The sequence below is a fragment of the Salvia splendens genome, chromosome 15 (genome assembly GCF_004379255.2).
Source record: "Salvia splendens isolate huo1 chromosome 15, SspV2, whole genome shotgun sequence".
NCBI lineage: Eukaryota > Viridiplantae > Streptophyta > Magnoliopsida > Lamiales > Lamiaceae > Salvia > Salvia splendens.
In genome coordinates, this window is record NC_056046.1 from 1,162,292 (window position 1) to 1,177,666 (window position 15,375).

Here is a 15,375-nt window from a genome sequence, read left to right on the forward strand (position 1 = left end):
TAAAATATTTTACGGAATATTAAGTTAGAATTTTATAACAAAAAATTTAATTTTATGTAGTAATTCAAATTCTAAACATTTTAAATTTCATGGTATCAAATGAAAAGTTGTAAGTTGAGTTGATTAAGTTTACAAGGAAAACACAGGAAAAAAGAGTTACTACTACTAAAAACTAAGCCTAAAATTCATACTCATAAAACTTGAGAGTTGGAACGAACAAGAAGGTCAAGTAGGTCTCCATGTAAATCCTTTTGCTCCTCTAATATCTGTTTAGCTGACAACACCACTGATTCATTGCAACGCTTCAATTCAATCAATCTGAGCGTTGGTATTTCTCCAATTTCTAAAGGGATCTCTTCCAATTCTCTTAAACAAGAAAGACAGAGATCCCGAAGAAGTGGAAAGTGGGAGCTCTCTAACACTGTCCAGTTTTCTAGGTCACGGCATCCATACAACGTTAGTGACTTGAGACTCGGGAATTGGCCTTCAATTGTTTCCCACTCGCGTGTTCCAAAGCGACCCCCATACAACGAGAGCTGGTGAAGAAGTGGTAACGAACCTATCATTTGCAGTATGTCTTCCAACTCAAAATCACTTGGTAGAAAGAGAGTCAACTTCTTAAGGGAGCGAGGGAAGCTCATCTTCTTCAACAGACACTTCCCATCGTCGAACGAGAGGATCCACAGCGTCAAGGATTCCAGTTCACTAAGACATTGAAGATAGCTGAGATAGTTCACTCTCTCAACTAGTTTCACATCATATTTCATATCCAATTTCTTGATATTGCGAATTCTTTTAACAACATCTTCACTTAAACTGAAATTATTCACTCCCTTGATCGCCTCTAGATTCTCCATGATAGTAACATCTTTGTCGATGCTCGAAGGATCTGGGAGATGCAATTTCCCTTGTAAGAAGTCGACATGTCTAAGGTTATGCATCTTCCAAATTTCAGCTGGTGCAAAAAAATTCTTACTACAATTTATGATTAGTGTATGTAGATTCCAAAGCAGATTGATTGAAGGAATCACGCACTCCCAATTAGCTCTAAAAGCAAGGTATCGTGAATTCACGCAATGAAACACATTTTCCGGGGAATAAGCGCAGCCTCTCTGTCCATCTGTTCGATCATATGCATATAGTGTCCTCAACAATCTTGAATTTGGCAATTCTGAGACTTCATTGTCAACACATACATAAGAACGAACACGTGACATAGATTCAAAGGCTTCAAGGATATTTTCCTTTGAAGTGCTTCTCTGAATAACAAAGCGTTGTTGGCTATTTTCTCGTGGAGGACTATGTTCCTTCAAGTCATAAAAAAACCTCTGTTCTCGAGCTTCTTTCAAAGATAGATCTCTTAGTAAATCATGAATTTTGCAGTATTTTACATTCCCAAGTATCCCCAAGTTATGAACTACCATAATAAGATTTCTATCAACTAGCTCCTTTAAGTACTCTTTGGCAATAGTTGTCAAGCTTTTATTGTCTACTGGTTTAAGAAATCCTTCAGAAATCCATAGCTTAACGATTGTTGAAGCTCTAATTGCACGGTCTTCCTCAAACACTCCCATATACAGAAAACAAGGCTTTAGATAGACAGGCATATGATTATAACTCAATTTCAATATTCTCAAGCAATAATCACCATTCTCCGAATTCACTATTGAGCTTAAGTTTTTCTCAATGTGGTCCCAGTATCCTAGTGTAAGTTCGGATTTTGCCATTAGACCCCCTACCACAACAATCGCCAAAGGAAGTCCATTACACTTTTCCAGAATTTTCTTTCCAATACTCTCGAGTTGAGTAGGAAAACTTTGTCCCCCAAACACAGTTTTGGAGAACAAAGTCCAACTACTAACCTCGTCTAGAAATCTCATCTTAACTAGGTTATTGGAATCAGTCAAGCATGAAGCCAAGTTTGACATCCTAGTTGTTATTATTATCCGACTCCCATTTTTATTTTCAGGAAAGAAAAACTTCATCTTGTCCCATACCTCTACACTCCACATATCATCCATTACAACGAAATATCTCCTACCAGCTAAATATTTATGTAGTATTTCCCCCAAGTCATCTTCACTCGCACTGCTCAACTCCCCTCTTGCTTTCGAGAGAACTTGCCTAAGAGTTTCTACTATATTATAATCTTGCGAAATGGTAGCCCACACGCAAATATCAAAACGCTCCTTAATAAGCGGGTGTTCAAACGCACCTTTGGCAAGAGTGGTTTTACCGATGCCACCCATCCCTACGATAGGGATGATTTGGCGACCAGCGCGTCCTCCCTCGAGCCTATCCAGGAGCTCAACCAACACGTCGTCAAACCCTACCATGGCATGGTTCTTCTCAGTGGGATCGGATCTTAAACCAACACCATCCGGAGCCACTCCCTCCTTTACTTCCTTGTCCTTCGTTATCACAGTAACCTCTTTCTTGATCAATTCCATTTCTTCTATCACTCTATGCATATTTTGATAGAAGTGGAAGCAACTGATTTGTTCATCACCGATTGTGTCAACAATATAGGACTCGATCACATCTTCGGCCGCATGAGCTGCATCTACAATACGCATTTCCAGTGGATCTGCTTCGTTGCTGCATGCAAAAGGAGAGTTATAGCTCTCGAGAAATTCCTGCAAAAACACAAGTTTTTCGGTGAGAGATTCAACTTGTTGTTTATCAAGAGAAATAGGAGGGGATGGATGAGTTTCAATATCGTTAATGATTTTCATAAGAGAAACCACAGCTGCATAAGCCGCCATGAATGCTCAGAAACTGAATACAGTGTCAGTGTGAATGAAAATGATAAAAAAAAATACAAAAAAAATAAAAGAAGATCAATATCATATTGTGATATACAATTCACGCGTGGGGCCCAACTATCTTAGCAGCCATAAGGCCCGTAACATCTTCAATTCACGAATGAAGCCCATAACCTTTTCTCAATATATTGATAATCAAGATATAAAAGGTTTCATTATTATTTTATTATGGTATAATTTTTTATTTGATTATTTTAGATTAAAAAAAATTATTATCATTATTTCATTTTTTTGTATATATTTTTCAATTTAACCTAATATTTTATATTCTGTCCCAAGTTAACTGCCTCCTATTTCAGTTCAGATCGTACTATGCTATTTGCATTATTTTCTTTTTTTTTCTCAAATTTTTATTCTTTATCCATCTTTCTCTTTATTTTTTTACTTTATTAATTATGTATTAAAACTCGTGTTTACTTTTTTTTAGTACAATAATAAATTTCATGGAAATAATTCATGCTCCGCCAGTCTTTGCCTTCTCTCGGACTCACTCTATTCTCTAAATTTTACTAAGTAGTACTCCCTCCGTTCCATAATGATGACACAATTGAAGATTGACACGAGATTTTAGGTGATGTTGTTTTGTATGTTATGTAGAGAGAAAAAATAGTATATTTATATGAATATGAGAGGTAGCTTTATCCAAAAAAGAAAATTTGACATCTTTGTGGGATAAACTAAAAAGAAAAGTTGTGGGAGTACTATTTTTGAATAAAAAATAAGATTTCAAATCCAAATTCAATTATTTTACTCTGACTATAAACGAAAGTTGACCCCTCAACGACTAGCTATAGCCTATAGTAATCAAATGTTGGGCCAATCAAAATCTCTAACCAATCAATTTGACTTTAAATGCAAATACTCTCTCCTTTTGAATTGTTCCAGTCAAAATGACATATTACTAAAAATAGAAATATTTTATATTTATTTTATCTCATTTCTTTTATTTTACTTTTTTCAATTCACATAAAAAAAATTATATAAATTCTCGTATTGTCCAAGAGATGATCATCTTCCTTAAAACGATTAAAACGAGGGAGTAATATTTATTTTTTTATTCTAACTAAAAACTAAAGTAGGCCCCTCATGGCTAGCTAGAGTAATCAAATATATATTGGACCAATCAAAATCGCTAAGCAATCAATTTGACTTTATGTGGAAGGGAGGAGGCCATGAATGATATTATATCACCCAATTGGATGATTAGTGTGCCGACAAATTGTTGATCACGAGCATCAAAAGTCCACATTATGGAGTAAATCATTAATAGTAATGGACAACGAGTGTTATAACTCGTTCATTCCAACTAAGTTGTACAAAATTTTTGGACACGGTACTTAAGAAATTATGTTGAATAAATTAAATATAAATCAAAAAAGATTTGGAGAAATGAAAAAGTAGGAGAGATGAGCGAGAGTAAAGTAGTGATGAAATAAAGTAAGAGTGATTGAATGTTTTGTTTTTGTTAAAAAAGGAAATGGTCAACTTATTTGTGACGTCCCAAAAAAGAATGCGACTCAACTTAGTTGAGACGGAGATAGTAATTATGACGACACCACTAGCGTTTTTCCAACACCATGTTACTTTTTAACAATAACAATCGTATTTATCTCTAATTTATATCACTAATCATCCTCTTATTATTCTATCATGACGCACTGCTAGTTTAACTTCCCGCTCACAACACATCATCTTTGATCCGATGCTCCACAGTGCCTAATTTAATATTTTTGGCTTTTTCTGCAATTTCCACACTATCAATTTCTTTAAAAAAACATTTTCCAACACTGGGAAATACATTTCGATTAATTTCTCCACAAAAGAAATGAAAAAGTCACATGGAAAATATTCCAATAAATAAATAAACAATCTGGAAGCCAAGTACTCAACATTTATTTAAAAAGAAGTTAAGTAAAAACAGAAAAAAAAGTTATGGAACTAATGGACCGGAGTGGGCTTTGTTGGGCCTAGGAGAAGAAGATGGATACAAGCCCACAATCTCTTATATAGTGGGAGTACCAAGTAGTACTTTGTATTGAGAGGATCAACTTATTATAGTTAGGAATGTCAATCGGGCAGGCCCGTCGGGTTTCGGGCCAACCCTACTCGGGTTGCGGGTCAATCGGGTGCGGGCTAATCGGGTTGTGATTTCTTTCGGGTTATAAAAGCTCAGCCCTAACCCTAAAAGCTCGGGTTTCGGGCTAGCCCAGCGGGTTAATTGGGTTGCTACCGATAATATTAACATGCGATCAATCCAATAAATAATGATTAAAATTACTAATATTCATACAATGTAAAACATTTAATTATGATATATTTGAGATATAAGCGTAAACTCAATCATAAACATGATCAAATACTAATATTTGAGATATTTCGTAGAATTTTAATGCATGTTTTAGAAATTTAAATATTTTTTTTGTGAATTTGAAGTTTTTAATTTATTTATCAATTATTATATTAATAAAAATTCAATATTTAATTTGTATATCTAATATAAAATTGAAAGTTATTTTTTTAGTTAAAATTAATCAATGAAATATCGAATTAGGAGTAAAAAAAATAGAATAATAGAAATTTTATCGGGTTTTCGGGCCAGCCCATCGGGTTTTCGGGTCTGGCCCTAATGGGTTGCGGGTTAATCGGGTGCGGGCTAATCGGGTTTTGATTTTATCGGGCTAGAAATTTCCAACCCTAACCCTATAAATTTGGCGGGCTATTCTGGCCAGCCCACGGGTTACGGGCTACATTGACGTCCCTAATTATAGTATTTGGTTATAATACTTTATGCTATGAAAGTATTGGGTGTTGATTTTTAAATATAGATACTCCAACCTGTTTGGGTTTGATTGAGACTTTCATAAAAAAAACGATTCATTTTTAATACGTACATGCATCCAATACTATCACCAGCTTGGATTTGGGCCCATGGTGGTGTACCTCCTTTCCACAAATACAGTATTCATTGTAGGTGTGTAGGACAATATTACAAAAGTTTTATAGTGATTAAATATTTTTCATGCAGATTAAATATAAGGGCATTTGCAATGGAGGGGTGGCCACTAATAGTATTTCTTTAGCAATTTTTTTGTCTTGTAAGTCTATATTTGGACACTCAGACAAAAAATGTCCAAATATGACTATATACTAAAAATAAAGAGACAAAGGACACCAAATTCTTTTTGATTATGAGACAATTGAGAAAATTATGAAAGTTATGATATAATAAGTGACTAGCAGTATTATAAAGTTATACTAATATTTTAACATGATTAATTTTTGCCTAAATTAGTAGTACTCCGTGTAACATAATTTATTAGTACTGTAAAATATGAGCAAAAATGACTTTCAATAGCATTAAGATATGCAAAAGATTATTGAGCTGAATCCAAAAGCAAAAGCAAAAGCAAAAGAGAAATTCAAATCGTGAGAAAAGCAAAAGATAAATTAAAGAGAAAGGGAAAGAAAAAAAGGAGAGAGAAAACAAAAGACAAATACAAACTTTTAGAAAAGCAAAAGACAAGAGATAAAAGGAGATTATGTTATAGAATTAATTAGTTGCGAAGTTTTGTAATACTATGATTCTTCTATTCCATTTAGCAAATATTAAATGTATGTATTTAATGTGGAGTGTGATCCGTTGCTAACTTTTCTTAAGTTGCTAAATTGTTAACCCATTAATACAATGTATAAAAAATGTCAATACAATGATACTGAAATGACAATATAAACTTAAGTTGATATGTTAACACATTATGTTGACATTGATATTTAAATGTCAACAAAGTTTATTAAAATGTCAATTCAAATATGTGTTGACATTTTAATGTGATCGTGTTGACATTTTTAATACACTACGTTGATGAGTTGACAAGTTAGCAATTTAAGAAAAATTAGCATTTTCAGGCACCCCTATTTAATGTTATTTACAACTCTAATTAATTGTCTTTTAATATATTAAACTAATTAATAGCCTTTAAAATTAGTACCCCCTTCGTTCCATAGTAGTTGATGCATTTCTTTTCGGTACGCGGTTTAAGAAAAATTGTGTTGAGTGAGTTAAGTAAATGAAGAATAAATAAGGAAATGGAAAAAGGTAGAGAGATGAAGAGAGAATAAAGTAAGAAATAGTAAAGTAACTGAGAAGATATGTGTTGACTTTTACTAAAAAAAAGGAAATGACTCCACTACTATGAAACGTATCAAAATGGCAAAATGACTCTACTACTATGTGACATGACAGAGGGGGTATAATTTTACTCTCCATGACTCTATTCAATCCATCCACTAAATTAGAATTTTACTTAATCAACACAAAATTCTCTGCCGCGCTTTACAATTGGATTGATATAATTGATACTCCCTACATCCATGAAAAGCATGAACTATGTTTTTTCCGTTCGTCCCTGAAAAATATGAAATTTTAAAATATGGCTCATTTTCCACTAACAATTTATGCATTAAAACCTTTATTCATCGAGTCTTACTTACTGTCATAGTATTCCTCTTTTTCCTCTTTATCAACAAAAAAAAGAAGATTGAGTGATTACATGAAAAAGACAAAGACAAGATGCCAAAGAAAGAGGGAGATGTTCTTTGACTGATGTGACAGTTGAGTGGTTGGATATTCTTTGCTGTGGTTGGATATTCTTTGCTGTGGTTGGAAGTTTTGTTTGATTTTATTGTCGGTTTGAGCTAAATGTTGGTTATAAAATGTTTTGAGAGATGGGATAGCATATCATTTTATTTCCAAAACTAGTTACTACGACAAACAAAACACACAATTAATGAGTGAGATAGAAAAAAAGATAGAGATGGAGGAGGAGGAGGAGATGATTGATCATTGGAGCCACAAGCATCCACTTACTCTGGCGGATACTATTGGAAGCGATAGATGTTATGGTTGTCAACGTTCATTTAGTAGCGGAGAGCAAGCTTATGGGTGCAGCATCCCGGGATGCGAGTATCCGAACCTATTACACGAAGAATGTTCAGCAACGGTGAGAGAGATACGACATCCATTGCACACTCAACACATACTCAGCCAACGCCACAGTCAAGAATTATTTAGGTGTCTTATCTGCGAAGATTTTATTTATAGCATTTGTTACAAATGTACAAGCTCGGGATGTAGCTTCGAGGTGCACCTTATGTGCGCGCACGACAAGGGCGTGGTCGATGCAAATCACCCCGAGCATGAATTGAAGCTGTGGAGGAGAAGATGTTCCTTCAAGTGTGATGCTTGCGGCATCACAAGCCGGGGAAGCTCCTACACATGTATCAAGGGTGATTGCCAATATTGGATCCATGAGAGATGTGCTTCCTTGCCTCAAACTCTCAAAAGGGAAGACCATCATCACTATCTGTCTCTCTCTTCATACATCCCACTTTAATATTTCAAATTTGGCTACAAATGTGATGTGTGCAGCAAAATTTTGCCCCTCAAATATTGGATATATCATTGTCAAATATGTAGGTTTATTGTCCACATCAAATGTGCCTTCAACAAGCCGCCTCCTCGCATCACTGAGTATGATTTTTTTTACATCATACATTCTCATTACTTTTATATACAATACTCCTACTAAATTATTATTGTTGCACTATTATGCAAGTGCATCCACCGCAACTCATATAGTAGTTTGATGATGATGATGATGATGATGATGATGATGATGATGATGATGATGAAGATATAGGAGTGATGCACCCATCACATATCAATTCTGAATGGTTCAAGGCTCGGCTGTCTCGAACGGGGCTTGTGTTGGTGGGCCTGCACTTCTTAAGCCTGTATCAACCTTGTCTGTTTCACACGCTTCATAGATTAGCCAAAAGTAGCATAAATCAATTACTGAAAACAGAATCAAGTGAAATCCATTTGTACCATGGTTCAAACTTCAAATCGAATGTAGGGACTGTTCCTACACTGCTTTATTACTTCGCTCCATTCATCTGCATATTTCACTATATATTTAAGCCTTAGTAGAATTCGAATGGATACGACTCCGTAGAGTTCCTGTGTCTCTACTATTCTTAAAAGTGAATTGAGAGCATGAGTGTGGCCAAACACGAAGTAAATCGATCCAAGAGTCAGAATCTCTCCAACTTCTAGAGGAATCTCCTCCATGTAATATAACCTTCTAAGAACAAGCTTCTCAAGGCGCGGAAAGTGGGATCTCTCCATCTTCCATTCTACTATAGTCGACCGTGAAATCTCCAAGAACTTCAGGCGGCTGAACTGCCCTGCAACTGTTTCCCACTTCCATTCTTCGAAACTGCCACGATCGAGTGTGAGCTTCTCAAGATGGGGCAAAACACCTATCATTCCCAACACTTCTTGGCTAAACTTGGAGTTGAGCAATCTTAGAGGCAGCTTCTTGAGCGAATGAGGGAAGTTAAGGCTCTGTCCATCCATTGATATACCGAATTCCAACGACTCGAGTTTATGTAAAGAGAAAAGATTCTCAAGACGCATTGTCTCGTCGAATTCTTTGTAGTACACTCCCAATTTCTTGATATTGGGAATTCTCTTAACCACATCTTCGCAGCACTTGAAGTTTCTTATCTTCTTCAGCGTGTGCAAGTTTCGTAAGACACCACCACCATCGTCGCCATTGTCATCAGCAGCAGCGTCGCCAACAGGAGGATCGGGGAGATGGACATACTCGACCTGAATATACCTGATTCGAGGTATGCACCAAATCTCAGCTGGCAAGGAAAATTCTGAGCCGTCGAAGCCTCCTACAACGATCAAGGTCTCAAGATTCCAAAATCGTTGCATTGAAGGAAATACACTCTCCTCCTTCAGAGACACGTCAGCAACGTGCCGAAGATTAACCAACTGGAGCATCGTTTCTTGATAAACGAAAGGCTTCGTAGATTGAAGGATCCTTAGCCATCTCAATCTTAGCGATGGTGGTTTTACGTTCTGGCCCCAAATCAGAGAACGGGTTTGTGGCATGGACTGCAGGGCATGCGCAACTTCCTCCATTGATGTGGTCGGAAAAACAATGCCGCGTCGCGCATTTGTTTCGCCCTCTCCATCCACAATACTATAAAACCTCTCCTTCCGAGCTTCTCTCAAGCAGAAGTCTCTCAACAAATCATGCATTTTGCACTCCTTGATGCCTCCAATACTCCCTATCGCATGAACTAAAACAAGATTTCTATCTGCAAGCTCTTTCACATACATTTCCCCACCTCTTTAGAGCTCTTCCCACTTACTGGTTTTATAAATCCTTCCGCAATCCATAACCTAACAACCCTAGAGGCATGAATCACCTCGTCTTCGGAGAAGATTGGTTTCAAATGAACCGGCAATTGCTTATAGCTCAAGTGTAAGATTTTCAAGCAACGCTCGTCATCCTCTAGGTTCACAATCGGACTTAAGTTTTTCTCTATGTATTCCCAAAATTCGCTCGTATGTTCAGACTTGGAAAGAAGTCCTCCAATCACAACAATTGATAAAGGAAGTCCTTTGCAACTTTTCGCAATCCTTTTCCCGATTTCTTCGAGATGAAGAGGGCAACTTTCCTCTGCGAACACAGTTTTAGAGAGAAGGTCCCAACTATGAGCCTCGTCCAAAAGCTCCATCTCAAGACTACTACTTCTCCGAAATTCAGATGCCAAATTTGATAGCCTAGTTGTTACGACTACTCTACTACCATTTTGTTGTCTGGAAAACACCTCCTAACTCTATCCCATGCATGAATATCCCACATATCATCCATTACAATTAGGTATTTTCTACCACATAGATCTTTATACAACTTTTCTCCTAATTTAGCCTCACTTAAACTTTTATCATTATTTGGTCCAAGAATTTGGTCAATAATATGTCTAACTTTATATTCTTGCGAGATGGTAGCCCAAGCACAAGTATGAAAATGCTCTGTAATAAGACGCTCCTGATAAATATTTCGAGCAAGAGTCGTCTTACCCGTTCCGCCCATTCCTACAATGGGAATGATCAGTAGATCGCGGCAATCAGAAGTGAGCTTATCCATCAGTTGAATTTTGACATCTTCAACTCCCACCATGGAAAACGATCTCTTTGAATCCGAATACATCGAGTTTTCTTGAACATGATCTAGAACTCCGAGTCCCCTTTCAATCTCCATGGCTTCTTTTTCGATCAGATTCATGTCTTGTATCACCTTGTCTAGAGCTTGATACAAGGCCTCGAAGCTCATCTCTCCGCCATCACCTGTGATCTGATCCACGATATGAGATTCGATTATGTCTTCAGCTGCATAAGCTGCATCTGCAATGCGAAGCTCCAAGGGATCGGCTTCTGTGCTGTAGCCGAGACGAGGGTTGTAGCGTCTGAGAAATTCTTGGAGGTGTGTGACTTTTTCAGTGAGGAGATGAGCTTGTTTGTGGTGAAGATGAAGAGGAGGGCGAGGATGAAGACGGAGGTTATCTATGATATGCATCAGATTAAGCAGAGCTGCATAAGCTGCCATGGTTGTAGGTGTGTTTCTTTGGAGTTGCAGAGAAAAGTGGAATATGAGAGAAGAGTGTGAATGAGAATGCTACTGAATTCTCAAAATTTGGCCATAAAATATGAGAGAAAAGTGCTCTAACTGTTAAAGATCAATTATTTTCCCTATTCTTATCAATTTAACTCAATTATTGAAACTGTATTGTTTCTTTCATAGCTGGCATTCATTAATTTTTATAAGAAAAAGCATGACTAGTTGTTGGTATAAAAGATAAAGGGTATACTTTAAAATCAACAAGGAAAAAAGACAAAGGGCAAACATGTTGCAATTTATGCACAGAAAGTGTTTTGATGATATGCTTGATAAAAGTAATTTTGAGTGAAAAGATAACGAAATAGCATAAGGAATTCTACACGGAGCTAGAAATGAATCTAAGTGGAAGCCATATCATAATTCCGGAAGCTAAAAAAGGAGGAAACCATACCAATTGCGGAAAATAATTTGTGTACAAAGATGCAGTCTTTGAGTCATTGTATCGAACAGCTTCTGAGCATCAACTACAAGAACACTAATGGTTGATTCTCAGCTCAGAGACGCATATTAGGACAGTTCTACATGCTGTTGATGATGAGTTTCACAGGATCAGCTCATCGAGAATATGCAAAATGAAATCCATAGTTTGAACCATGAATTTTTTTGCTTGGAAGATTTTATGAAGCCTCTCAGATTTTTTTATACTGAAATTGATTCCACAAACATGGTAACTGGTGACAGTCAATCTAATATCGACGTCGACGTGGCTTCCAATTGATTCATCTTAATGTCCATGTAGATTTTCTTATTTTCTTTTGCTATTTAGGAAAAAACTTTGACCAAGCATTTCATCAAACATTTTCCGGACATGAAATTTGGCATAGGAGCTGGTTGTCCCATAAAATGATAAAAATATATGCAGATCATAAAAATATGCGCACATATCAATTAACTCGCTAAAAGTAATTTCTTAATTTTCTTATTTTTTCAGTTTTTATAAAAATTAATCGAAATCGAAATCGAAATCGAAATCGAAATCGAAATCGAAATATCTAAGAGCATTCGCAGTAGGGACGGATGTCCTGGCAGACAAGCACACGGACATCCCAAAAACACCTCATGTCACGTCATAAGGACATCCCACTGCACAATAGCGGACATCCTCAAGGACATCCCGGTGAACAAGAAAAATAATAAAATTTCACTAATTAACAATTACAGAATTAAAAGTTTGACACGAATACAGAAAAAATGCAACAATTTAATTTTTTAAAAAAACATACATATTTAAATTAAAAAATATATAGTTCACCAAAAAACCCATCACAAACCAAAAAACGATTCAAACAAAGTTATATGTTATGCATTGAATCTGTATAGTTTGCCGGTAGCCGAACGGGGTACATCCCAACGGTATGATATGTTTTTTGTTTTAGGCCTTCATTTTCGACGATAATACATGCGTTAGAGTTTTTAAAAAAATTGTATATATAAAGTTTGCAACGAGCCATATATATAGAGTTTTTTTTAAAAAAAGATATCGATATTAGGGACATCACGACGAACGACCCGACGGACATCAGTGCTCAACCGCTGACGATCTCTTGTCCGCCGTCGACGTCCGTTGCCGCCTCTGTCGACGCAATGGTGGACGTCCCGGACTGACCAACGCCGGGAAATCCGCTAGATGCTCTAAAAGAAATCTATTCGCGAAAATCCTTAGAAAGGGGACAAACAATCGGAAAAAAATGGGGGAAATTACTATCGACGAGACTAGCTATCTGAATTATAAACCCTAACACAATCCACTAGAAGCTCAGCCATGGCGTCCGATTCTATCGAAGCAACAGATCCTCCGTCGCCGTAAGCCCCCCTAATTTATTTTTGCTCCAATATTTTCCGCCGGCGCATATTTGATGAAAATTTGTTCGATTACAGGCCCAAAAATGTGTACAAGGATCCAGATGATGGCCGCCAGCGCTTCTTGCTTGAGCTCGAATTCGTCCAGTGCCTTGCTAATCCCACCTATATACATTGTACGTGATTCCTTCGCGCTTGCCATTTCTTATTGGAGCACTAAATTTGTAGCTTGAGAAGTTGTTGGATCTATTCTCTTGTTGTGTGGAAAAGGTTAGCAGAATGCACCACCTACATGAAATTCGAAGCTATAACTAAAAATTAAACGAGGGGGCAGATGATTTTGGGTAGTGTGAGGAGTGATTGGGAGCTGTAATGGTGATTATTTGATTTTGCTCTTTTTGTATGATATTCGAAGCTATTACCGAATATATCCGAGGAAGAGGGTGAATTGATTGTGGTTAGTTAAGATATAGTTGATAGAAAGCTTGATTTTTGATGATTAGATGGGTTTAGGTTGACTGGTGTGATTAGTTTGAGAGGCCTTTAGTAAATGTAGAGTTTTATCAAGCGAACAAGGTGCTCGAAGAAATGCAACAGAAGGGGGCGTTGCACAGAGGCTGTGTGCAAGAATATGTAATAGACGGATAATGTATGTCAGGTGATTGTGAAATGGTTTTGATCCCATAGTGCTTTGGACTGCGGTTGTAAAATCTTAGTAGTATTTTGTGTCTTTCTACACTGTTTGAATAGATTTATGGAGAGATATCTTGGAAATTTTTTGACAATAGGGTATCTGCTGGGTGCAAATTCAGATTTTGTTGGAAATTATGCTAGGAATTTGACTTTGTTATTCACTTGTTGTTGGTGCAAAAAAGATTTCATTGCCCTTAGTAATATGCCTCTCTGATTAGATATGCTACGTATTTCCATATATGCTGCAGTTTGCCATAGCTTGGTTCACTCTCTCCGTCACAACTTTTAATTGGTGGCAGTGACACTGCATACTAGTAGTATGCTACTTTGCATTAACCATTATCTCGTTGCTTAGATGTTGGTGTATCTTAGAAAAAAATGAGTTATTGTCACTACATCTGATATCGTTTTATGAGTTTTCTGGCCCTCTATCTCTTTGTGTTGGTTGCACTAGGTTTGATTTATGTGTTATAGTTATAGCTGGGCTCGGTTATTTGATTTCTGCCTTCGTTCCAGTGCAGATTTAGCTCAAAACAGGTACTTTGAAGATGAGGCATTTATCGGATACCTGAAATATCTTCAATATTGGCAAAGGCCCGAGTACTTAAAGTTCATTATGTAAGTATATGTTCTCCAAGTTCAAGTTGCCACTTATATTATGTCCGTTTCAACTTTCGTATGCATTGTATTTGTCTTCATGAGCACTAAGAAAACATAACATACTTGTCAGTTTCGCGCTATATATTCCAGTTTATATATCAGATGCACTCATGATTTTTCGATGATTTTTTTAGGTATCCTCATTGCCTCTTCTTTCTCGAGCTTCTGCAGAATACCAACTTCAGAAACGCAATGGCGCATCCTGCAAACAAGGTATTGAATTTCTTACTCTAGTTTCGCTAAAATATTGCCTTTTCAAACAAGTTGTACGCGTTCTGTGCTTGGTTGTAGGAGTTGGCGCACAGACAACAGTTTTACTTCTGGAAAAACTACAGAAGCAACCGGTTGAAGCACATTCTACCGAAGCCACTTCCAGAATCTTCCGTTAGTGCAACCCCAGCTTCTGCAGCCCCTCCGGCATTGCCACCAACTACCATCCCAGCTGCTGCTTCCAACATACCTCCTACCCCTCCGCAGGCTCCATCGCCAATGCAGTATGGATCTACTTCCGTTAGAAACGACCCGAGAAATAGCGGGGTCGAGAAAAGGAAAAGGAAGTAACTTCCTCTGTTTTGGGGATATCAACAGTTAGATTTTGTCCGCGAATATTCCGTAGAGAATAAAATGTAATGTGAGAATCTAAAGTTGAACCCAGAAAGCGTGTTGTCACTTTAGCGATTGTACATTCTTATTCATCTATCAATCCACGTTTTATGTTTATATAGTATAGTAGTAGTATGTTCGTTTCTCCCTTCAATATCATTGCAATTGCAAATGGTATTTTCATAAAAATAAATTCATTATGTGCATCATCTTAGATTTAAAATAAACATAAAAAAAAATATACTGCCAATTAC

At 36.8% G+C, this 15,375-nt stretch overlaps 3 protein-coding genes and 1 long non-coding RNA gene across 4 annotated transcripts; 2 read left to right on the forward strand and 2 right to left on the reverse strand.

The window, feature by feature from the left end:
• Nucleotides 1-191: 191 nt before the first annotated feature.
• Nucleotides 192-2,765, reverse strand: LOC121768592 (putative late blight resistance protein homolog R1C-3). The gene has a single exon (XM_042165121.1). The coding sequence runs from the start codon at nucleotides 2,763-2,765 to the stop codon at nucleotides 192-194; it is 2,574 nt and encodes an 857-aa protein (XP_042021055.1).
• A 4,641-nt stretch (nucleotides 2,766-7,406) lies between these two features.
• On the forward strand, nucleotides 7,407-8,765 carry LOC121768759. Its single transcript, XR_006043411.1, has 2 exons — nucleotides 7,407-8,355; nucleotides 8,441-8,765. It is a non-coding gene; the product is annotated as an uncharacterized LOC121768759 (long non-coding RNA).
• On the reverse strand, nucleotides 8,282-12,151 carry LOC121768758 (putative late blight resistance protein homolog R1B-8). Its single transcript, XM_042165299.1, has 2 exons — nucleotides 8,713-12,151; nucleotides 8,282-8,631 (listed from the first exon to the last, which is right to left on the reverse strand). The coding sequence occupies exon 1, from the start codon at nucleotides 10,018-10,020 to the stop codon at nucleotides 8,719-8,721; it is 1,302 nt and encodes a 433-aa protein (XP_042021233.1). The 5' UTR covers nucleotides 10,021-12,151; the 3' UTR covers nucleotides 8,282-8,631; nucleotides 8,713-8,718.
• Nucleotides 12,152-12,860: 709 nt separating this feature from the next.
• Nucleotides 12,861-15,238, forward strand: LOC121769464 (mediator of RNA polymerase II transcription subunit 31-like). The gene is made up of 5 exons (XM_042166268.1): nucleotides 12,861-13,168; nucleotides 13,244-13,341; nucleotides 14,380-14,476; nucleotides 14,653-14,731; nucleotides 14,810-15,238. The coding sequence occupies exons 1-5, from the start codon at nucleotides 13,128-13,130 to the stop codon at nucleotides 15,077-15,079; spliced, it is 585 nt and encodes a 194-aa protein (XP_042022202.1). The 5' UTR covers nucleotides 12,861-13,127; the 3' UTR covers nucleotides 15,080-15,238.
• Nucleotides 15,239-15,375: the final 137 nt, after the last annotated feature.